This window comes from Balaenoptera musculus, chromosome 1 (assembly GCF_009873245.2).
Source record: "Balaenoptera musculus isolate JJ_BM4_2016_0621 chromosome 1, mBalMus1.pri.v3, whole genome shotgun sequence".
Lineage (NCBI taxonomy): Eukaryota > Metazoa > Chordata > Mammalia > Artiodactyla > Balaenopteridae > Balaenoptera > Balaenoptera musculus.
Genome location: NC_045785.1, coordinates 145,890,315 through 145,914,462, shown reverse-complemented (window position 1 = coordinate 145,914,462; position 24,148 = coordinate 145,890,315). Strand labels below are relative to the sequence as shown.

Sequence of the window (24,148 nt, the reverse complement as noted above, 5' to 3'; positions counted from 1 at the left end):
AGAGATATGCCACTGAATGCTTCAAAACCTGACTTTAAATATATCTATTTATACAAAAGAGAGGCTTAAGATATATATATATATATATATATATATACACATACAATTTTAAATGCACTATTTATAAGAATGCTTTGTTGAATTGTATGGCAGAAAACTTTTTGTAATATGAATACCCATGGGCAAATTGGAAGCACTATAAACTTGGATTTTCTTGTATTTGAATTACTTAAAGAAGGGCATATTGTATGTTTTAATTCAGTGTTGTAGATTTTTTTCCCTTTCAAGATGAACTATCTGCAGGACTGATTGTGTGATTTAAGTTTGGTTTACAATTTGTTTCTTCCTGGCTGAGCCCTCTGTATTGAGTACTAATAGCTTTTTTGTCTAGGTTAACTACTATAAGAGAGTTGGGCCCCAGTGAAACATATATCTTTAAAAATAGTTCCAAGTATTCAAACATAGAGAAAATATTTAACTCAAAAATGTTGTGCAAGTATCATTCGGATATGAGAATAATGTAGTTAAAGATTGATTAATAGATGACTCTGCAGTTAGAATTAGAGTAAGAATTACTCACCCAGTGTGACTTGAAAATGTCACAGGAGGGTGCCAGCAGGATAATGTCAGCCTTCCCTTTGGTGTACAGTCACTTCATAAATAGAAATACTTGATTCGATGGAGGTAGGGTGCTGGATGTGCATTGAGCACATCTGTAATTGTAGAATTAAGTTTCTGAATGAGTCAGAACACAGTTTAATTCGCTTATAATGTTCAATAATAGCTGTTTTAAAACTAAAAACTGACAATTTAAATTTTTGATTAAAAAATTGGTATTTTCAATGGCTGTCTCATATTTATTTAGAATTATGTCTTATGGCTCTAACATAGTTATTTGAGTAGGCATTGGTTTGACTGATGTAAAGCCTGTTTCCCTTCATCAGAGTAGCCTATAGAATTTAACCCCGTCTTCCAGTATTTCATTGCTTAAAGGTTAGTATACTAATCCTGTACTCTTCATATAAGAAATTATCCCAGTGAAAGGGTTTTCTTAAGAGAATAGGCTAGGAAGTCTGGGTTAATCTTTCTCTATATGTACAGAATCAGGATTTGATATTGTTCTACAGTACTCCTTTAAGTGGTAGGGTCCACTGAATCTTATGGCTGGGTTGGATATTATGAAAAGCTGCGTTCAAGAGAAGGACAATGGAAAGATTTACATATGGAGTTGAGCTATATATGTGGACACTATTTCAGCTTATAAATATTACAAGAATGGAGTATTTATAGAAATAATCAAACATTTCCTCTCTCCTGAGGGATATTCAGTGTCATATTTTTATGCACGTTTGAAAAGTAATCCTTAAATAAATTACACTAATGGAGCAATTTGTATGGAAAGATTCATGTTCTTAGGATTTTGAAAGCACTCTCTTAGTATGTTAATGTCTTCGTTTTTATTTAAATATTTATTTTGACTCTGTGTGTGAAATTTTTATTTTCACTTTGAGTTTTTAGGTTTTTTTGGTTTTGTTTTGGGTTTTTTTTGTTTGTTTTTGTTTTTGTTATTTACAATAAAACAAAGCTAAGCTATTTGTGTCCAAAATAGTTATTTTAGGGAGAATTAAAAAGTGCCATCTTTGCTTCATGTGCCCATGTATTTATATAATACTCAAAAGTGTGTCTTATAAACAGTATAATCGTATAGTAATGTCACCTGTACCTGAGTCTCAGTGTGGTTAAGGTACATAATTGAACTTTTTATTTTAACATGTGTAATCCAGAAGTACTTATCTTAGCAGGCAATTGTTTTTGGTTTTTTCTTCTTCTTTTTAATCTTTATTTATGATAAGCCTTTATATGATATTATTCTTCTGGCCACTTCACTTTCAAATCATTTATGTTTTGATATTAACATGTTTTAATTTATATAGAACTTTCTATTCAAGACATTTTACATATAGATTCTGATTTGACATTCATTTGTTAAATGCTTTATTTTATCTTGCTCGTAGTTGACCATTACAGTGACCTAGAAAGAGAAATGTTGACTCTAGTGTCACTAGTGAGATTTATAACTCTATTTTTTTTTTTTAACTCTACTATTAAATAAACTTTTTGTTGTAATTCTGAAAACCAAATAAGTATATTAAGATCATTTCCTAGGGCTTAAATATATATTTCCCACTTCCATCTGCTCATATTGTTGTTAACTAAGTACTAGCCATTTAAATTGTAAATAAATATTATTTTAACAACAAATATTTAAATAAATAAATAAGCCATTTCCCCTTCTTTCTCCCTTATTTGGAAGGGGGGAAAATCATGCTCAGACCAGATAGGAATGTCTGCTTTTACTTGTGTAATCTATCACTTTATTATGTTGATTTTAGTTCTAACTATGTTATAACTTCAATAGCATTCTTTGAGAGTCCCCAAGGGGGATATTATAAATGCTGCTTTAATTTAATTTAATCCTCTTAAAATACTTACCAAGAATGGTATTTCTACAATTTCTGTAATCTGTTTCAGCTTTGAGTATCTAAAATTTCTATTATAACAAATTAGTTAACAGTAAGGCCAGTTATAGTCTTCACATATTTGTGTTAATGGTGAAATACCCCTGTTTGTAGCTTATGTCATATATATAAATTTTTTTTTCTAATCTGTGGTGCTTTTAGAAATTATCCTAAAATCAATCTTGATATTCATATGATAAACATTCCTTATTAAGCAAGAATTAAGAAAAGAATTAGATTCTAGGTATATTTTTTTTCATGTAAAATGGAACAATTATTATCTGTTTTCAAAAAGTAACAATACATTTAAATGATAGTGCAAAACATCTGCTCTTTAAAGTGTATAGGAGCAGAAGCATGGTATACAATGTTTGACATTTTTATTTTATGTCTCCTCTTAAATGTATTCATTTCATAGTCATTAGTGGTAAAAAACTAAAAAACAAAAACAAACAAAAAAATATGCTTCCCAACTACAATATTTGTGCTATATTAGGGTAAACAACAAAAAATTTTTCTAATTTTATCAAGGCATCAACTTTAATTTTTAGTTTTTTTTTTTTATATTACTTGCCTTCTCGTATAAAACAGGAAATGACAGAACTATGTTCAAGTGAGTTATGCTTACAGTTGAATTTTACCTTCTCTCCCTATAGTTTATACATTCATTCCTTTTTAGGAGCAATGAAGTTGCAAGTCTAGAAATTGTCTTCTTTCTAATTTTATCTCCTACTTTAAAAAAAGCTAGAATGGTCCCTAAAGTAGGGGGGAAAAAGAGATTTGGCTGTTGATTAAGGCATAAGGATTGTAACGATCCTTACATGATCCTCAGTACATGAATGATCAAAAGGAGGTGGAGATAGATTCATACTTTTCCGTCTAAAAGTTATCTGTTTGCATTAGAGAGTTTCTTCTGTTATAACTGATATCACAAGAATGGAGACCCAAAAGTATAATTGTCAACCCTCTGATGCACTTGCTTCAGATAATTAATGATTCAAAATTCCCAGCATTTTGGGGATGGAATTTAACTTGTAGCAAGAAGATGGGAAGCTTCAGAAGAGAAAGGCTAGACATTGGAAAGACAATATATGATTCTGACTTTTAGCCGTCGCCCAGATGCACCAATCATTGTCCCACTGCTGTTGATATCTTTTTTACCTTCTTTACTAGGAATTCTTGACAAGATTTACAGGAGGTGAAAAGAAATGCATGTTCCTGAATGGTTTGAGTTTAAAATTAACCTCTTATTGATAGGAAAGAACCATATCCCTGGAGTTTCTAGATGTCACTGTGTTCTTACTTCAAAAATAGATTTTTGAAAATTAATATTTTCCAATTATACCAAGTACATGCTCACTTTAAGACATTTGTGCAAGAAGCAGGGAAAAAAATATCCCCCAAATTTTCATTACCTATATCTAGAAGTAGCTTGTCACTGTAATGTTGGCTTTGTGGGGTTTTTTTATAGTCCAAAATAAGATTTTAAAAATAACTTTTTAAACATACCAAAAGCAGATTTATGATATCCTTTCTGTCAAAGTAAAAAAAAGTCTAAATACCACGTTCAGAGTTGGGAAACACCATATTACAAATGCTCCTGAACTTACTATTTTACTACCCAAAGCTCTAAAAATACGAATTGTTTTTTGGTTGGGTAATATAGAACACTGGTTGGAAAATAAAATAATGATAACACAATATCCTAATGAGTAATATTTTTATGTTAATTCCCAAACAAAACTTTAAAAGTATATATTATAAAGATTATACGGTTTCATCTGCTAGTGTAGAAGCCATGTTGTTTCACTGTAACTTTGAAATGAAATTTAGCAATTTTACTGCAAACAATTTTTTCCTCTCCCTGGGAAATATTTAATTTCCCTCTTCTGGGGTTCTCTCAAGTTTTTTCCCACTCACCTTTGAAAACTGACCTCTTGCCCTAAAGGTCACAAGTTTAATTTAAAACTGTGGTTCAGATGGACCTAAGCCTTTTATATCTTCAGGAGGAGTGAGAGAGATTTAATCTTTTTTTTGTTTTGTTTTAGAGAGATTTAAAAAGTGTTCTACATTTATTTGTTATTTCATAATGAGATAATGAGTGATTAGATGATTTAACTTGTTTACTTTTTGATACCTTTAGTGAATTGTCAATCAAAAGTGATAGAGATAGTATTTCACATAAGGAAATAGAGTTACTAATGAGGAATAGTTGTGCTATCTTATTGTCTCACAGTATTACTTTATTGATTCAGCCTGTGATATGGGATATAATTCAGACCATAAAAATCTGTTTATTGAAGAAATTCATGAGAAGTTGATCCTTCATTAGAATACAAATTAGGGTTTTCAAGGTCATTAATATTAGCATTCCCATTTTATGTGTTTGTGTGTGCCTAGAATTTTTGTCAAGGTGAACATATTTTAAAGCATAGCAAAATTCTCATACCTGCAGTATTTAATGATGAAAATGAAGGAGAAATTTCAAGTTTTGTAGTAAGAACTTCCTAAGTCATTCTAGCACCAACTCTTATGAGGGATATAATATGAGATATGATGGACCTCGTTTTTTATAAACTGTGGGAAAAGAATGGACCCTTTCCCCAGCTACGAGTTGTAACAAAGTAACTCCGATATCATAGGTTGTTAAAGATGGTTGCTCAGCACCGCTACCTTGCTAGGCTGACCTACAGAAGCCTACCTGGGGATTCATCGGAAGGAGTCAGTCCCATTAAGTCTTCAGTTGGTGTTTCACTAGAGTTTGACTAGTTATCAGCCATAGTACAGAGCTTAAGAATTCCACCTTCTAGCCAAAATGTGCAATGTCACTGGGAATGTGAAAGTGATAAAGAAGTCAGCCATATGTGACTTGTAGCTTGGGAAGAATAAGAGAATGAAGCCCTATGGAGAAGAAAAATCAATCGTATTTCCTGAGCACTTCCTCTGTACTCTGCGTTGTAGTAATGCTGGTGGTACTTTGTATTCCATAGTACTTTCCAACCTTTTTCACATCATGGCACACAGAGAAAACTATGAAAATTTTCATAGCACACTGAGGCAGGCAGATGAGGCTGTTGTCTGTCCAGAGGAGACTGCCCAGGAGCTCGAGCTCTTCCAGACCCGGCCCAGCCACCCTGCAGGTTAAAGACATTAATATCTGGACCCATTTACTCTCAGGACGTGATTGAGCTCCTTAGCCAGACTACAGAAGTCTACAGTGTGGTCTGAGCCTTAAGACTTTGCAAAGTAGTTGATACGAGACTAGCATACACAAGTTAATGATAAACTTACCTAGGTGACTCAGAACCTAGGTGACCTGAAGAAAATCCAAAGTGTCTGGGTAAACTAAAGTTCCTATAGGAAGTAGTTTTGGTTTGGGGGCATGCAATTCTGGAAATGCAACAATATTAGTGACAAGGCGAAGTCCATCGAGCAAGAGAAAATAAAGTGGAAGACCAAAAAAAATAGAGTCAGAAGAAGAGGGGACAGTTATATAGTGGAGTTAGACTTGGGGACAGCTTAGTGGTAGGTTTTAGAGTATATTTTGCTAAACAAATGGGTGTTCGGAGGGTTGTAATTATTGTCAGACTTGGAGTCAGAGTTACTCTTAATGTGACTTCTTGCTAAGAATATAGCAGATCTAATCCTCGATTTATTTAAGGTTTTCATTTCTAAACTCACGTATTCAGTAGCATTGGTCATTTCTAGAATGTAAATTAAATATCCATTATGAAAACTAGTACACTGGTAGAACACTGTGTGTGATTTCCAATTAGTATTTGTTTTTCAGTGCAGTCATCTCAAGTTGAGTTGCTGTTTTCCAAAGTACAAGTAGTAGAGAAGTACTTGAGTATGCAGCAGTAATTCTTCATATGAAATGACCTTGGGTTCTTATTGCCAGATAAACCCTTGGTAGAACCTAGTCACCATTAGAATTTATACTCAATTATGAAGTTCAAAGTGGAAATCAGCTCATGTATTTAAGAGAATATAAATTCATTTATATTGTAAATGAATATAAAATAAAATATTGTAAGCAATGTTTAAGTATCATTATTACTTTGTTGTCATGCATATGTCTTTCCTTTTGAGAACAGAGCAAATGAGCATAGTTTATAAACCCAAAACTCTGTATTAACAATGGGATATGGTTATAGCTTAATAATGTCAGGCCTCCTACCCAAAATGCTCTAAGAGAAAGGAACTCCCCATAGAGTCAAGCCTAGCAAGTTGAATGTAGCAAGAGATACTTATTCCCAAGTTTTCAATAAAAAATAAGCACAGAATTTAAAAACAGGAGTTATATCATGCTGGTGCTTTAGGTAATAGGTGTATCACCCAAATAGCTATCAGTAAGAATATGTCTAGCATTTCTGCTGGGGTATTAATATGTCCTTATATTATTCTCTTATGTGTGATTGTATACATGTTAAGTTTATCTAAATCCTTGTATTTCTGGCTGCTTAGGTTAAACTACAGACTTTAATATCATAGACATCAATATTTTTTTCCTCCTTTCTCATCTCTAATTAATGAGTTACTGTTTTCTGGTATTTTAAAAAGCAGTTATCAAATTGTAAACTAAAAATTTTGACAGCTTTTATACTTTGAGCTAAGTGCATCTCTTCCTAGAATGAGTCAGTGAATTTCTTTTAGAATTCCCTTAAGAGCAAATTATTGTCCATCTGATTATATAAACTCACTTTAAACTCTGTGGCATAATTGACTATCTCAAGTTCATAAATCAAATATTATCCTTCATTTAATAAAATTTCCATAATTTTATGGAAGTTAGGTTTTTTAATAACTGAATGTACAATCCTTCTTAAATTTAAGGTAGTGATGATAAGCACAAGTATCTACAAGTAGTCACTATTATACCCTGATTCTTTAGGCTACAGAGCATATCTCGGAATCCTTCATATATACAGTCCTTAGAACTGTTAGATGAGTTAAAATCCAACAAACTCTGAAAAATAGCTTCCCCTTTTTTTGTCCATCAGATTGTGATGATTCTCCTGCTTTTTATGTTTAAATTCTTATCTCATTTCTATTCATTGGTACCTGGTAAGATAGGCAATTAATTATGTTGAAGTTGGTGTTAAGACCAAAATTACAATGCTTTTCTTAATGGGGGAACCCTAAGACTACTCACTCAGTCCATTGAGGGGATAAAAGAGATGGTTCATTCCCATCCAGTTTTGTTTACAAACGGTGTTGCTCAAATTTAGGTGACTGGCTACTAGGGAAATAAATGAATGTGGAATTGAGGATGGAACAAAGAATTCAATGCTTTACAATAAATGGACTGTATTTGAGAGTTCAAGAGAGGATTGGAGAAAATAACTGAGTATGTAAAAAATGGTAAGTCTCTGATTGTTCAGTTGAAGGCAAGTGGCTGGCTCGATGAAATGACATAATTGATAGTTTTCATCTGTGACCCTGATATCTTAGCCTCTATCTCAGAATTGAGAAATGAGCAGAGTTTATCAGAAAGGATTTTCATTGCTGGTATCTTGTGTGTGTGCATGATGTATAGTACACACAGCTCTCCTTACTGATCCTTCACAGGTGTATTATTTACTTTGCCTTCCAGGTGTCCGCAAATATGGTAAAGATTTTCAAGCTATTGCAGATGTAATTGGCAACAAGACTGTTGGCCAAGTGAAGAACTTCTTTGTAAACTACAGGCGTCGGTTTAACTTAGAGGAGGTATTGCAGGAGTGGGAAGCAGAACAAGGAACCCAGGCTTCTAATGGTGATGCTTCTACTTTAGGGGAGGAGACAAAAAGTGCTTCTAATGTGCCATCAGGGAAGAGCACTGATGAAGAAGAGGAGGTGTGTTTGTGTATGGAATTTGAGCTAATATGAGTTGAGGAATCACCATTTTGTGTGGTGTTCTGTAAGGTTAATTTGTCAGAGGACTAGCTAAATGAGCATGAAAGGTTGACAATACACTTACTCAGTGGTGCATCTCTCGTGACTCTTAAGTCATAATGACATGCTAAGTTCTGATCCTAGAAGAATGGAGAGTGTATTGTTCTTTCATAGTCTTATTTTTATTTCCAGTGTTAAGCTGTTTACTAATAAAGATGCCTGTTTGGTAGCTTCATTGCTTTTTCGGTTTTTGGTTTTTTGTTTTGTTTTGTTTAAAATAAAAGAAGCTTGTGCTTCCAAAAAACACTGGTGTTATGTTTTTGTTTTGTTTTGTTTTTCCTGTGACAGCCCAAACTATATTGTATTAAGTTCATTAGGAACTGTCATCTCATACGTGTATTTTTGTTTCTTCACCTCTAGGCACAGACCCCACAGGCTCCTCGGACTCTGGGTCCATCACCTCCTGCCCCATCATCCACTCCAACACCAACAGCCCCCATTGCCACTCTGAACCAGCCTCCACCACTTCTTCGTCCAACACTGCCTGCTGCCCCTGCTCTCCACCGGCAGCCTCCTCCACTCCAGCAGCAGGCTCGGTTCATCCAGCCCCGGCCAACTTTAAATCAGCCTCCACCACCTCTCATTCGCCCTGCTAATTCTATGCCACCCCGTCTAAACCCAAGACCAGTGTTGTCCACAGTTGGTGGTCAACAGCCACCATCACTTATCGGAATTCAGACAGATTCACAGTCCTCACTGCACTAAGATTAAATTGGACAGAGCTGCAGTAACTTTTCACCCCATCATTATACCAGTGCTCATCTGACTGATGCAAAAGAAGAAAGAATAATCCTTCCTAGATACTGAGGCTGGGAACTAGTTCTGTGGCAGTGGGCTAGCATAAGTAGATGCCTAAGAAATTTTTTAGTTCACGCAACTGAAATGTTATACAACAGAAAGTCTACAGTTAGCTTCCTTTCTAGAGTATACATTCAGCGACATGATCTCATTAAAGGAAAAGAGATTAAGTATTCTATATACCGAGGGTTTTTGTTTTGTTTTTACTGTATTTATTTTATTGAGAATCTTTATATTCCTGCCTCTTCATAGTCAAGGCTCTTAGTACAGGAATACTGACTTAGGAATTGTGAAAACTCCTTAAGTTTCATAAGTTAAGGATGTTCGACTTTTTCTCTTTTTTCTTTAATTTAATTTTTAACATTTTCCTATGTTAGGAGTGCAAGAATAGATAGCCTGCGTTTCAGATTTTGACATATGTTCATTTAATGCATATTTAAGAAATTATAGCTGCATATCCCTTTTTTCAAAAACTCTTGCTTTTTTTTCTAAAGGAATTTAAATATATTCCTTTAAAAGAAAGCAATTTAATCAATTGCAAAGCAATTATATGAACCCACAAAGAATGTACTGAACCTGCTAACTCTTTAACACACAGTTTAGGGTCCTAGCGCAAAGTCCTTGCTTAAAGGTCATTGACTCGCCATCTTGCAGTAGTAAGAGGATCGGAGTAATAATTTTACATATAAATGAGGATTTAATCTGTTCAAGTACAGTGTCTTTAAGTTCCTTGAAAATGGAGTTAATTTTGGTTTTTTTTTTTTTAATCTTTCTAAGTGCTATCTGCTTTTAACTAGTAGTTGCCTACAATAGGGACTTTAGAAGAGAATTATATTTTGTCAGTTATGTGGAGATAGTGGTTATGGAAGCATTTATTTACAGTACCCTTTTTGTGTTTAGGTTCTGAACTTTAAATTGCTGTCAGACTTATTAATATGGTCTGTATTTAATATAAAGGATGTTTTCTTGGTAAATCTCTATTGTGCTATTTGGATACATTTGTGTATTCCTTGCAGCTGACCTGTACTTCTGGGTTTGGTTTAGGGTTAAATCATCAACATTATTTCATAAAATATATTTAAGAATTTGTTCTGTGTTATCCAAAGATGTATCAGTATATTGTCACAATTATGCTGTTAACTTAAAATGCTGAGACCCCTTTTATAAAGAAACAAAAAAATTCAAGTCTTCTTAATTCAACACATAATCATTAAGCACCTACAAAGAATATTTTACAAGTGATTGTATTACTAATATTTTTGATAACAATGATTTCATATTGGAATCATGACCTGTGCAAAGGGACAGATCGCTTAGATTGCTATACTAGTGGAACTTAAGCTAAATGTTTGCACATTCACATTCTCACATTTAGAACTATTCCACGAAATGGTCAACATCAAAGGCCCTAGTTTATATTTCGAGATGTCATATATTCCCCAAATATTGGGTAGTCCCTACCTTTGGCTCTAAAGTGTTAAAGAGCTATTGACTTAAATCCATTGATTAGTTTTAATTTTGAAGTTTAGACCACTTCTTTCCATAAGGACCTTAAGTTCTGGCATAATCTAAAACTTTTTCCAGGATGTGTTCTTTCTCTCTCATTGGATCATCATGATTTAAAATTCCTAATATTCAAGAATTTATACTTATTTTTACTTTAATAGCCATGGGGACAGTTATATATCTTAAAGGAAAATATCTAAAGCATTTTTTTAAAGTATTTAGATTGTCTTGCATATGTGCATACTATACAGCTTCTATTGTCTTGTCTCTTGTCAGTAGACCTTCAGTATACAGTGTGTGGGATATGTGAGTCAAGTTGGTCAGCACCAGCATCTGTCCAGCTGTTAAGTATATTGTGATTCATTTAAAATCCGTTCTATCCCAACCATGGGCAAAGGTGCTGTATCTGAGGGATGTGCTGTAATTTGATCTACGTACACTAGAGCACACAGTAGAAAAATCTTAGCTTCGTTAATAATATGACACATGTATATAGTGAGATGTCTTTATTGTGTGCTTTGCATATTTTGTAAATATTTTGCACGTCATTATTTTTCTTTTTTGTTGAAGCAGTGTTTGGCCTGGAAGAGTGATATGCTTGCTGCTTAATCAAAGGATTAAAGAGTTAAAGATGTGTATGTCTTCTATTTTTATATAATTTCATGTTGTATGAGAAATTTAGGACCTCTTCACTGTGAAATTCTAAATACTGATTTTTATAAAAAAAAAAAAAAAGCAAAACCTGAAAATCTTTTAATGACCATTTCATTAATTTCAAGTTTATCAGTTTAAAAAAAAATCTACACCCAAGTATTTTTTTCATTACGTAACTAAAAATAAATCACGCTGTTGATACATCTGGTGATATTAATAAACATTTTTTTCTATATGATTTAATTCCAGTGTAATACGATGGAGGTAAAAGTAGGTTATGATCAAAAGTTTTTCTTAATAATCTTATAATAAAGTGAGTAAAATATAATGTAAAATAAAGGTGAAAGAATGTCAAATTCTGTCTTAATATAGGCCTACATTCTTTTTAGGAATAGATGTAGAGAACAAAAAAACCTGACAGTCAGGTTTTTCAACTATACTAAGAATGTTGCAAATACGTTGGTTAAAGTACTAAGTTTAGTTATTAAATATGTTGTATTTTAATGTTTCTTCCTGCTATCAAAAGAATATTATCCATGGATATTAATAACTGCTGATCACTTAACACTGGGGTGTCAGGGTCTCCTCAAAAATAATAATCTGACTTAGAACTCAAAGAAGGATCTCTCTTTTTGTGGTTTCCTGAAATAAATTATGAATACATTCTGATAATAGGAAACAAGAAAATGCGTATTAGTTTTTTAATTTGGACATTCATTATAGATACATCATTCATAAGATTACAGAGTAAGTGAACACAGAAAGAATCCAAGAATCAAGTTTGAGAAACCATGCTATATTATAAAATGTCTATAAGAAAGTACCTCACTTTTTGATGCATTTGTGGGGGTACCTTATCTGCCCTCTCTTAGGAAAAAAAAAATAGGTCACATGTAACTCCTCCCAACTTAGGTCTTGATTAACTGCCTTAGTGAAGGAATGTTCTGCAACAATAAATTTTGATAACAATGGAGTTTGGTAGTAAAACATTAAGATGAATGTTCCTAAATGTGTGACTGTGTCTAAAAGGCCATGTGGCGTTATCTTCCCTTCTTCTGTTATCAGAAGAACACCTAAGGGAGAAACGGTGAAGACCAGAAATTAATGTTGGATTGAGATGTTTGCAAATTGTCTTTACCAGATTTAAAGTAGGCTAATGATAAGGAACGGATCTTTCTTTGCATTGTGGTGACTTAAACTTTACAATCGTAAAGCTGGAATTTGGGTGAGCAGTCTCAGAAAAAGATGCTGGGAAAGTGAAGTGGAGATATCTAGGAGCAGTCTTCACACTGTAAATGGCATGAAGGGTAATCTTCCAGAATGCTTTATAGAATTATCTTTTTTTCTGGATTATTTTAAGAAAGGTTAAATTTTTATTCTATATAATTTAACTTTATTTAAATATATAAGGTACAATTACCGATAACTAAGAAGATCCTGAATAACACCACAACACGAGGTATCTATCTCTTGAGGTATCTATCTAGCTTACTGCCCAGAGCAGCTTTCATAATTGGCAGGATTTGGCTTCAAAAGGCCTGTATTCCCAAGACCATTTTTGTTCACATGCTGTGCCCTTTCCAAAAGAGAATTTGAAAACAATCAGAATTGTTGAGGGGCTTGTCACTTGACTTATATATAAAAAGTTCTCCCTCTACCATGGTGACTCTTCCAACTCCACTGAAAAGTTACTTCACCTCCCTGTGCCTCAGTTTATTTATTTTTCTTCCCACCCCAAAGTTTGGTGAAATGACAAGAAATAGAAAAACGAAAATAATGCTTAGCAGTGCTGGAAAGCCAGAGAAGGTGCCTCCAGCAGATAGAGACAGATTTATGACAAAAACCTCATAGAATTAAAGAAGCGCCAACTCCGCGAAGGCAAAAGAGCAGGAAAACACTGACATTCTCAAAAGGGTCCCATAATAACCTCAAATTCGAGGCAGATACGGAGCAGCCTCCAAGGATTCCTGCTTCCTGGTGTTCATGCCATTGTGTGTGGGCTGGACTTAGGGACTTGCTTCTGACCAATAGAATATAGCAAAGGTGATGGAATGTCATTTCTGTGGTTAGGCTAAAAGACTGGGACTTCTGTCTTGTTAGTAGATTTCTCTGCTTGCATGCTTTGATGAAGCAAGCTGCCATGTTGGAGAGGCCCATGTGGCAAGGATCTGAGGCAAGCACGCTGCCAACAGCCAGCAGAAAACTTAGGCACTCCGAATAACAACCTGCCAGGACCTGAATCCTGCCAACAACCACGTATGCTTGGAAGTGGATCCTTCCCCAGTTGGGCCTTGAGATGACTAGAGCTCAGCCAACACCTTGATTGCAGACTATGAGAGACCTTGAGACAGAGAACTCAGCTAAGCTGTGCCCAGATTTCTTAACACCACAGAAACTGTGAATTAAAGAGTTGTTTTGAGCTGCTAAGTTTTGAGGTAATTTGTTATGCAGCAATAGAAACAAATACAATGAACAAATATATACCATCTTCACAATTAAAAGAAAGTTGGAGTGACCGTATTAATGTCAGACGATGATTTCAAAGCAAGGAATATTGTCAAAGATAGAGATGTTCACTGCATAATGATAAAGGTGCCAATTCATCAAGAGGATCCCTGATAGAACTGCAAGAAGAAATAGGCAAATCTGCCATTAAAGTCAGTGACTTAAATACCCATCTCTTAATAGTTGATAGAACATGAAAACCCAAAATGAGTAAGACTATAGAAGATCTGAACAACACTATCAACCACTTTTACCTAATTGAAATTTATAGATCATTCCACCCAACAACAGCAGAGTAAACATTCATTTCATGTGCACATGAAATATTTCCAAGAATAAACCATATTCTGTGCCATAAACAAGTTTTAATAAATGGAAAAGTGTTCAAGTTACCCAGAATATGTTCTCTAAGTACAATGGAACTAGAAATCAGCAACAGAAATATGGAAAATTCTCAAATATTTGGAAATTAAACAACTCATTTCTAAATAAGTTATGGGTCAGAAAATAAGTTACAAGAGAAATTAGAAAATATCTTGAACTGAATATAAGTAAAAACAGTATATAAAAAACCAATGGCTGTAGCAAAGTTGTGCCTAGAAGGAAGTTGATAGTTTTAAACGTTTATATTATATAGGAAGATAAAATCAATCATCTAAACTTTCTTCTTTAAAAACTAGGGGCTTCCCTGGTGGCGCAGTGGTTGAGAGTCTGCCTGTCAATGCAGGGGACGCAGGTTTGAGCCCTGGTCTGGGAAGATCCCACATGCCGCGGAGCAACTGGGCCCGTGAGCCACAATTACTGAGCCTGCGCGTCTGGAGCCTGTGCTCTGCAACAAGAGAGGCCGCGATAGTGAGAGGCCCGCGCACCGCGATGAAGAGTGGCCCCCGCTTGCCACAACTAGACAAAGCCCTCACACAGAAACGAAGACCCAACACAGCCCTAAATAAATAAATAAATAACCCTTTAAAAAACAAACAAACAAACAAAAAAACAAAAAAAAACTAGAAAGAAAAGAGTAAATATAACTTAAAGTAAACACAAGAGAGGAAATAAAATCATAATTAAAATAAATGAAATAGATACCAGGAAAACAACAGAGAAAAATCCCCAAAACCAGTAGTTGCTTCTTGAAAAGATCAACAAAATAGAAAATTCATTAGTTAGAAAATTTGTTAGATCAAGAAAAAAATTGTGCAAATTATCAAAATCTAGACTGGAAGATGGATCATCACTACATAACCTACAGAAATTAAAAGTATTTGTAAAGGAACCTTATGAACACTTTATGTCAACAAATTTGTAAATGTTTTTAAAATGGACAAATTCTTACCACAACTGTCTCAAAAAGAATAGAAAATCTGAATCAAGTAAAGAAATTGAATTTGTGATTAAAAGTCTTCACACATAGGGGCTTCCCTCGTGGTGCAGTGGTTAAGAATCCACCTGCCAATGCAGGCTACATGGGTTCGAGCCCTGGTCCAGGAAGATCCCATGTGCCGCGGAGCAACTAATCCCGTGAGCCACAACTACTGAAGCCCGCTTGCCTAAAGGCCGTGCTCCACGACCAGAGAAGCCACCGCAATGAGAAGCCCGCGCACTGCAACAAAGAGTAGCCCCTGCTCGCCACAACTAGAGAAAGCCCGTGTGCAGCAATGAAGACCCAGCACAGCCAAAAATAAATAAATTAAATAAATAAAATTTTTTAAAAATGTCTTCACACATAAAAAAGTCTTGGCCCACATAGCTTTATTGGTGAATTCTATCAAACACTTTAAGAAATAACGCCAAGCCTACACGAACTCAGAAAATACAGGAGGAAGGAACACTTCCCTATTCATTCTATAAGAGCATTATTACTCTGATTTGAAGCCAGATAAAGACAAAAAAAAAGGAAAAAAAAAGAGAAACTTCAGACTAATGAACAGAGATGCAAAAATCCTTAACAGATATTAGCAAATAAAATTCAGCAGTAAAAGGATTGCAGAACATAACCCAGTGGTGTTTATCCCAGGAATGCAAGTTTGGTTTAACAAAAGAAATCAATTAATGTAATATACCAGAGCTTCATAACCTCAGCACTATTGACATTTTCGGCTAGATAATTCTTTGTTGTGCATTTAAGATGTATAGCTGAATCCTCAGCCTTTATCCACCAGATGCCAGTAGCATCCTCTCGCCCACCTCCAGTTTATCAAAAATATCTCCAGCCATTACCAAATGTCCCTCAGGGAGCAAACCCCTCAGTTGAGAATCATTGTAATACATCATATTAATAAAATAAAGGGAAAAGGAAAATGATCATAACAATAGACACAGAAAAGACATTTGACAAAATCCAACACCTATTCCTGATAAAAACTCTCAGAAAACTAGAAATATAAGGGAACTTTCTCAACCTGATAAAAGAAGCCTATAAGTAATATTACACTTAACTGAGTGCTTTCCCCTAGGATTGGAACCAAGCTAAGGATACCTGTTCTCATCACTTCTAGTCAACATTTTACTGGTTGTTCTAGCCAATTCAATAAGGCAAGAAAAATAAAGGCTTACACATGGGAAAGGCAGAACAAAAATTGTCTTTATTTGTAGATGACATGATCTTGCATGTAAAAAATACTACTAAACCTCCAAACACTTATAGAATAATGAGTTCAAGAAGGTCACAGGATACAACATCAATATAAAATCAGTTGTATTTTTATATACTAGCAATGAATGGTCTGAAAATAGAATCAAGAAAACAATTTTACTCACAGTAGTATCAAAAAGAATAAAATATTTAACAATATATTTTAACAAAAATGTGACAGAGCTGTTCACTGAAATACATAAAATACTGCTGAGACAAATTAAAGAAGACCTAAATAAATGAGGGGACATACCATATTCATGAATTGGAAGACAATATTGTTAAGATGGCAATTCCCCTCAAATTGCTTTATATATTAAACCCAATCCCTATCAAAATCTTAGCCTTGTTTTGTACAAATTGACAAGCTAATTCCACAAGTTATATGGTATTGCAAGGACCTAGGCCAGGAGCCAGGAAATTATTTCTCTAAATGGCCAAGACAGTAAGTATTTTAGGCTTTGCAGTCTCCACAGTCCCTGTGCAACTATTCATCGCTACCAATGTAGTTCAAAAACAGCCATAGAAAATACATAATGAACAGGCATGGTTATATGTCAATAAAACTTTATTTACAAAAACAAGTGCCAACCCGGAACTTAGACTAACCAAAACAATTTTGAAAAAGAAGAACAAAATTGAGTGACTTACACTAAGTGATTTCCATACTTGTTATAAAGTTGCAGTAATGAAGACAGTGTGATATCAGTGTAAGGATGGACACATAGATCAGTGGAACAGAATAGAGTCCAGAAATACACTCACAAATATATGGTCAATTGATTTTCCATGACAGTGCCAGGGTAATTCAATGGCAGAAAGGATAGAATATCTGTATGGGGAAAAAAAAAAAAAAAAAAAGGATGATCTTTAATTCACACCCCCCACATGGACATATATACACTACCAAATGTAACATAGATAGCTAGTGGGAAGCAGCTGCATAGCACAGGGAGATCAGCTCAGTGTTTTGTGACCACCTAGAGGGCTGGGATAGGGAGGGTGGGAGGGAGACGCAAGAGGGAGGAGATATGGGGATATATGTAAATGTATAGCTGATTCACTTTGTTATAAAGCAGAAACTAATACAACATTGTAAAGCAATTATACTCCAATAAAGATGTCAAAAAAAAAATTCACACCGCCCACAAAAATTAACTTGTAATGGGTTATAGGCCAAGATGTATGACCTAAAACTATAAAGTTTTAGAAGAAAATATAGGAGAAACAATGTAACCAATAGCATGATCTATAATAGAAAAAAATAAATTGGATTTCATCAAGATTTTAAAAGATCTTTTCAAAGGAGGCAACTAAGAAAATAAAAAGGCAAGTCACTGACCAAGAGAAAATATTTATAAAACATAAAACTGATAAAAGATTTGTATCCAGAATGTATATGAACTCTTAGAACTAAATAATAATAACACGTACAAGTCAATAAAAAGAGAACAAAAAAAAATAGGCAGAAGATTTGAAGACATTTGTCAAAGAAGATATGCAAATGGCAAATGAGCACATGGAAAGATGTCACATCATTAATCATAAGGGAAATGCAAAGTAAAGCCACAACAAGATGTGTATAACACCCACTAGAATGGCTAATATTAAAAAGACTGATGATATCAACCGTTGTCAAGGATGTGAAGAAACCAGAACCCTCTCATATAGCCGGTAGAAATGTAATATGCTACAGTGATAAGCCACTTTGAAAAGCTGTTTGGCAATCTCCAACAGATTAAATGTACATGTACAACACAACCCAGTAATTTTATTCCTGGAATAAATTTTATTTATTTTATAAATAAAAGGAATTTATTTTCCTGGAATAAATTTATTTATTTTATAAATAAAAGGAATTTATTTTATTCCTAGGTCTACCTAAAGAGAAAGAAAATGTATGTCCACACAAAAACTTGTATTCAAATATTCACAGCAGCATTCTTTATTTTTCTTTTATTCATAGCAGCATTATTTATAATAGCCCAAAGCTGGAAATAATCCAAATATCTACCAGCTGGTGAATGGATAAACAAAATGTAGTGTATCTATACAATGGCATACAGTGCAGCAATTAAAAGGAGGAAACTACTGATATATGCAACAAAATGGTTGAACCTCAGAAACATTATGCCAGTTGACACAAAGTGGTACATGTTTATTTACATAAATTTTCCAGAAAATGCAAAACTATAGAAACAGGAAGCAGATCTGCTCTTGCCTGAGTCCAGGGCTGGGAGTGGGGATTGACCGCAAGAGGACAAGGGGTGATGGATTTGTTCTAAAATTTCATTATGGCTATGGTTGAAAAACTGTATACATTTACTAAAATTCATTGATTGGGTGAATGATATTGAAAGTATAACAGTAAAGTTGTTTAAAAAAGGAAAAAGTATGAAACAAAAGTATGTGCAATAGGGACCCTAGTGTTTCCATAATGAGAGGCCCCCATTGTGCCCACAGAAGATCACATGGGATTTCTCAGGACAGAGGGGCAAGGTCATGGAATACTGAGGTGTGGCTGGAACCAAAGACATTTGAACTTTGTCAATTTTCCCCATGTTAACCCCTTCCTGAGCTTCTGCCTTTCCTTCTTAATTCTTCTGTCTTGTTTTCTGTGAAACAGAAGATGTGGTTAACCAAGGTATAAGAGCGTTGTTTAAAATCTCTTCATATAGATTAGCCACCATTCTCAAAAAGAAGAAATACCAAAAGAAAAAAAAGAAAGGTCTTCCTTGTTATCAACTTATTACAAAGTTTAACAAAGCCAAATCATGCCAATCAAACTCTTGATCTTACTTCATGGTTCCTAAGGTTAAATAACAACCTTAAAATCTATAGTTTAATGTCTTACAGTGACTAGGCAGAATTAATGTTAAAATGTCTTTCCAAGCACTGATGGGAATTTGCATGTGTGAATCTTATTAAAGGAACTGTCAAAATGGACAGAATCCACATTTCGCCAAGCATACAATGAAGACAGCAGGCCTAATTTTAAAATAATAAAAATCTCATTTCTCCTACAAAAAGAGTGACTATCAGATAATCAGACCATGAACAGAGAACGGGATGGGTGAGTGTGTGTACTGAGTGGGGGACCCCCTGGAACAAATACAGAAAATACAGGTACAGCATAAGTCTGTTTTCTTCAAATAGGCACTGAGCCTAGATGAGAATAGAGTGAATCAAGTAGAACAAAAGAAACATGGGTCTTTTTTGAGCTACTAAGCTAAAAGTGCTTCTGCTGGATGCATGTACATATTAGATGTGTGTTCGTGCCAAAACCTGCACACAAATTTTTATAACAGTTTTCTTCATAATTGCCAAAACCTGGAAAAAACCAAGATGTCCTTCTGTAAGTGTATGAATAAACAAACTGTGAGACATCCAGACAACGGATGTACCTTTGGAAAAAGACTTTGGAAAAGGAGTTTTAAAAAAAAATAAATCTATTTATTTTTGGCTGCATTGGGTCTTCTTTGCTGCGCGCGGGCTTTCTCTAGATGCGGCTAGCAGGGGTTACTCTTCGTTGTGGTGCGCGGGCTTCTCATTGCGGTGGCTTCTCTTGTTGTAGAGCACAGGCTCTAGGCACACAGGCTTCAGTAGTTGCGGCACGCAGGCTCAGTAGTTGTGGCTCGCGGGCTCTAGAGCTCAGGCTCAGTAGTTTTGGTGCACGGGGCATGTGGTGCATGCTCCGGGGCATGTGGGATCTTCCCGGACAAGGGACCAGGGCTCGAACCCGTGTTCCCTGCATTGGCAGGTGGATTCTTAACCACTGCGCCACTAGGGAGGTCCGGAAAAGGAGTTTTTTAAAACAAATTACATCAGTCCTTGGAGAAGCCTCCTTTCCCCCAGCACTCCCTGCCTCTCTTCCTGTGGTGGTCAGCACACTGACAAGCAGAGCGGGGTAAAGGTTATTTGATGAAAGCAAAGGAGCCACGTACCACTGGATCAAGAAGTTAAATACAGAAAATCCACAGGCATTCATTCATTTATTGTCTCAAGGCAGGACCTACTTAATGAGCAAGTGCTCATTCTATGTGCTCAGGACCCTGAGGTTTCGCTTTTTGCCTGGGAGGGGTATGCTGCTGTTATCACACTTTCCATGTGTCGTTCCATTACAGGCAAGGACTTTCCATTTTAACTTGCAGCTGAATTTAGAGGTGCAATGTAAGGCCCAAGGAGAGGATTTTTCCTCCTTATATGATCTCACTGATCTCTCCGTGATAGAAGATATGACCTTTTATCCTGCTCTAACTAACCCACAATATTGATCAGTCTTTGCACAAAAGGGCAGCCCAACGAAGACAATGCATCCATCTATTATTCCAGTAGGTGGCGTCCTCCCCACTCCGTCAACACCATCATTCCATTGACAGCCAAGGCTGCCATCTTTTATTCTTATCAATTTATCCAGCAAATTAAACAGCTGAAAGCCATGTCTGAAGTCTGGGGGTAATCTTAGGGTGTTTAGAAGAAACAGATTAAAAGTTTAGCCCTTTTCTTCTGTGCAAAAATTTGGTGTATAGTCCAATCCTGCCCTTATTTTTCTAGAGGAATTTAGCTTGAAAACTGGATTGTTTATAACATTGCAAGTATTTCGAGAACACTAAAACTGCTAAAATTCATCTCCTTCTCAAAGTTGTTTTGTTTGAAGTCACACCAACCATTTCTTTGAGGAGCAAGGTGGCGTAGTGACTAAGAGCCTGCAAGAACCAGACTCCCCAGGTTCAAATCCCACGTCTCCAAAACTAAGAATTTTGCAATTTGGGGCAAAGTGTTCAAGAGATGAATTTTCCAGACTATAAAATAGGGCTGATGATCAAATGGGTAAATATGGGTAAAGCACTGAGCACAGTACCTGGTGTATAATAAAACTTAATGTTAGCTATCATCTGCAAGTATTTTAATGTTTGTTTACATTATTTAATGTATATTTATGTCCTGTCCTTCCCATCCATCTTCAAGGTCCTTGAGGAAAGAGATAATGTCTCCTTCAACAGACTGGGCTAGGTCCCAGGGTTTGTTTTCTCTATTCTCCCAGACACCCTGCAGAGGATTCTGTGACCAACAAGGGGAACTAGCAACATGTGCTTGAGTTCCAACTATCACCCATCTAAAATTCCTCTACCTTCCCACTTAGCCTCCTAGCCCTGGAGTTGTGCAGCCTCCCCTTCCCACTACTGAAAGATTCACTATCTATAGCAGCATCTGATTTCATCATATTTTAAGTTTGGATATCACTCTTGGGACAAACTGGCTGCTTTATTCAGTTGACGGGGAAGAGGGATGGGGAGAGACAATTGAAGCACAGTCAATGACAGTACCAGGGCCCCGAGCATACCCGCATATATGCATACAAGACATTGTGTTTCTAGCCAGTGAGAGGAAATATAACTCTACAAAACATGCTGTTTAGTGTTGGGCTGTATTTGCAGCATGCTGGGCAGCGTGGGGATGGGCAGTAGATAATGAGAAAGGAGGTGAGTGCAGGCAACCATGTGAGAAGGTGCCCACGGGCTCCATCTCCCCATGGGGTGGTTAATCTGCTTACCAACCAAAAGGTTTGAATCTGGATTTCTGGCTCTCGCTGAAAAATAAGAGACCAGATAAAGACAGGCTGGCACGGAGGCTGGTTGCTGCTCCAGACCCCCACACGTGGTCTTTAGTGTGCCGGTGTCCCTCCCCGTCCCCAAGACAACTCTCACCTCTCTCCTGTGTGTTTCCTGCCTGGCTCCTGTGCCTATCTGAGTGGTGCCTGTTATTATTCTTCCCTTTTACGGATGAGTAATCGAAGCCCGGGCAGTTAAGTAACTTTCCCACGGTTGCCTAGCTGAAAGTGAAGGAGCTAGAATTAGAATTCTGGTCCCTTTCATTCTAAAGTCCAGGATCCTTATGATCCATCAATCTTCACAGAGGAGATTTATGTAGAATACAAATATCATTTAGAACATATACGCATGGAGAGCAGTAGGGTAAGAAAGAGCCCTGTATTGGGGAGTAGGGAGACCGGGACGCAAGGTGAAGCTATGGTACTTGCTGGGTGTCATCACTTCATGCCACTTCTCTGGACCTCAGATGGCTCATCTGTAAAATGGGGATGACCAGGCCTACTTCACAAGGTTTTGAAGCTCGAAGGAGATGTCTGGGGAGTCCTTGGAACGGCAAGCTCTACAACTCTAAGGGATTGCTGGGCCAGCAGCAAGGAGGAGGGCTGGCAAATTTGTGCTGCTGTGAAGGAAGGTCGGGAGGGACCGACCTGAGCCAGGTCTCAGACCTTGGCTAATGGGTCAAAATATGAAAGGATTGGCTGAGCCTGGTTATCCCTGACTGAAGGGTAAGATGTGTACAGTTCAAAAGTCCCTGAGGGAAACCAGAGATGATTTTTATTTGTAGGTACTCATGATTCTAGTGAGGGTAGGTTAGGTTTCTAACGGGCTGGGTAACTGCCTCTCACCGTCCTGCCCAACACTTTCCTGCGCGTCCTCCCGACCCGGGGGCCTGCGCCCCTCACCGCCCAAGCTCCCGTGGCCCCGCCCCTGCAGCGCCCCAGGCCCGCCCTCCTTCCTCAGGGGTGGGGCTCCGCGCGCCGGGCTCCGGGGCTGAGAGCCGAGCCCCCGCCTCGCCGCCGCAGCCCTGGAGTCCTCGCCCGCCTGCAGCCGGGAGCCGGCCGAACCCCCGCCCGCCGACCCACACGTGAGTCCCGCCCGGTCGCCGCCCGGGGCGGCTGCGCCGCGGGGATTGAGCCCCACGCTGTAGGACTGGAGTGAGGGGACCGAGGAGCGCTTTTCGGCTCGTCCCATTTACTTTGAAAACGAAAGCGCCGCGGCGGCAGGAGCCCCCCAGCCGGCTCCCCGCGCCCGGCTGCCCGTACCACTCGAGCCCGGCGAGTCCCCGACGGCCGCCGGGAGGGCGCGGGCGGTGGGCGGAAGGAGGCGGCGGGGCCCGGACCCGGGGTCGCGGGAAGCCGGCGGAGCAGGTGGTCCTTGATGCGGGCGAGTGGGTGCGGCGTGGGGGGCACCTGGGTTCCGGGGCCCGGAGCGGGTTTTCTTAGCAGAGGAGGGGTGTGGCGAGGACGGAGACTGGGGGTCCCGAGCCGGGGAGCGGCTCCAGGTGAACTGGAGGGGCCAGGTTCAGGTCGGGCTGCGCAGGCGGGGGAGGACCTTAAGGCGTGCCCCGCATACCCGCACTGCAAACCCCTGGCTCCCCCTCCATGTCCTTAGGTCCCCCCTCTTTCCACGTTTGCATGACTTTCCAGCCAAAGTATTCTAGAGTGAAACTTTAATGTTGGCATGAATGGAAACCTCCAAGAACTGTTCGATTGAGCGTGCTCATTTAGAACCACCCTCACCCCCAGCCAAGGGGAGCTCAGAGGGGTCTTGCAGGAAACCAAGACTCACAGAGGTTGAAATGAGTTACCCAGGGACACACAAAGAACTGGTGGAAACCAGATTGCCTCCCCCTCGTTACTGCTCTGCAGGGTTTTGGCAGTTCTGAGAATTTTCAGTGAATACTGGGGCCACGCTGTTGCCACTAACCCCACTGGGCGTCTCCTCCGACTCTCTCGGCTGGTTCTGCCCCCTCCTGCAGAGTTTCC

General features: G+C 37.5%; 2 protein-coding genes across 10 annotated transcripts in view; both read left to right on the top strand.

Annotated features, from left to right (window-relative positions):
• RCOR3 (REST corepressor 3) overlaps nucleotides 1-11,396 on the top strand; it is a 50,252-nt gene extending 38,856 nt beyond the window's left edge. For 5 of the 6 annotated variants that reach the window (XM_036844252.1, XM_036844243.1, XM_036844270.1 and 2 more), the window contains 2 exons: nucleotides 8,116-8,357; nucleotides 8,817-11,396. In XM_036844252.1, the coding sequence (XP_036700147.1) occupies nucleotides 8,116-8,357; nucleotides 8,817-9,161 (587 nt within the window). In that variant the 3' untranslated portion in view covers nucleotides 9,162-11,396. The remainder of the gene's footprint in view (nucleotides 1-8,115; nucleotides 8,358-8,816) is intronic. The other variant, XM_036844261.1, reaches the window with a different exon arrangement.
• An 11,731-nt stretch (nucleotides 11,397-23,127) lies between these two features.
• TRAF5 (TNF receptor associated factor 5) overlaps nucleotides 23,128-24,148 on the top strand; it is a 46,535-nt gene continuing 45,514 nt past the window's right edge. For 2 of the 4 annotated variants that reach the window (XM_036822906.1, XM_036822926.1), the window contains exon 1: nucleotides 23,187-23,247. The gene's annotated coding sequence lies outside the window, so the exon portion shown is untranslated. Of the gene's footprint in view, nucleotides 23,248-24,148 lie in introns of all 4 variants that reach the window. The other 2 variants (XM_036822908.1, XM_036822918.1) reach the window with 2 other exon arrangements.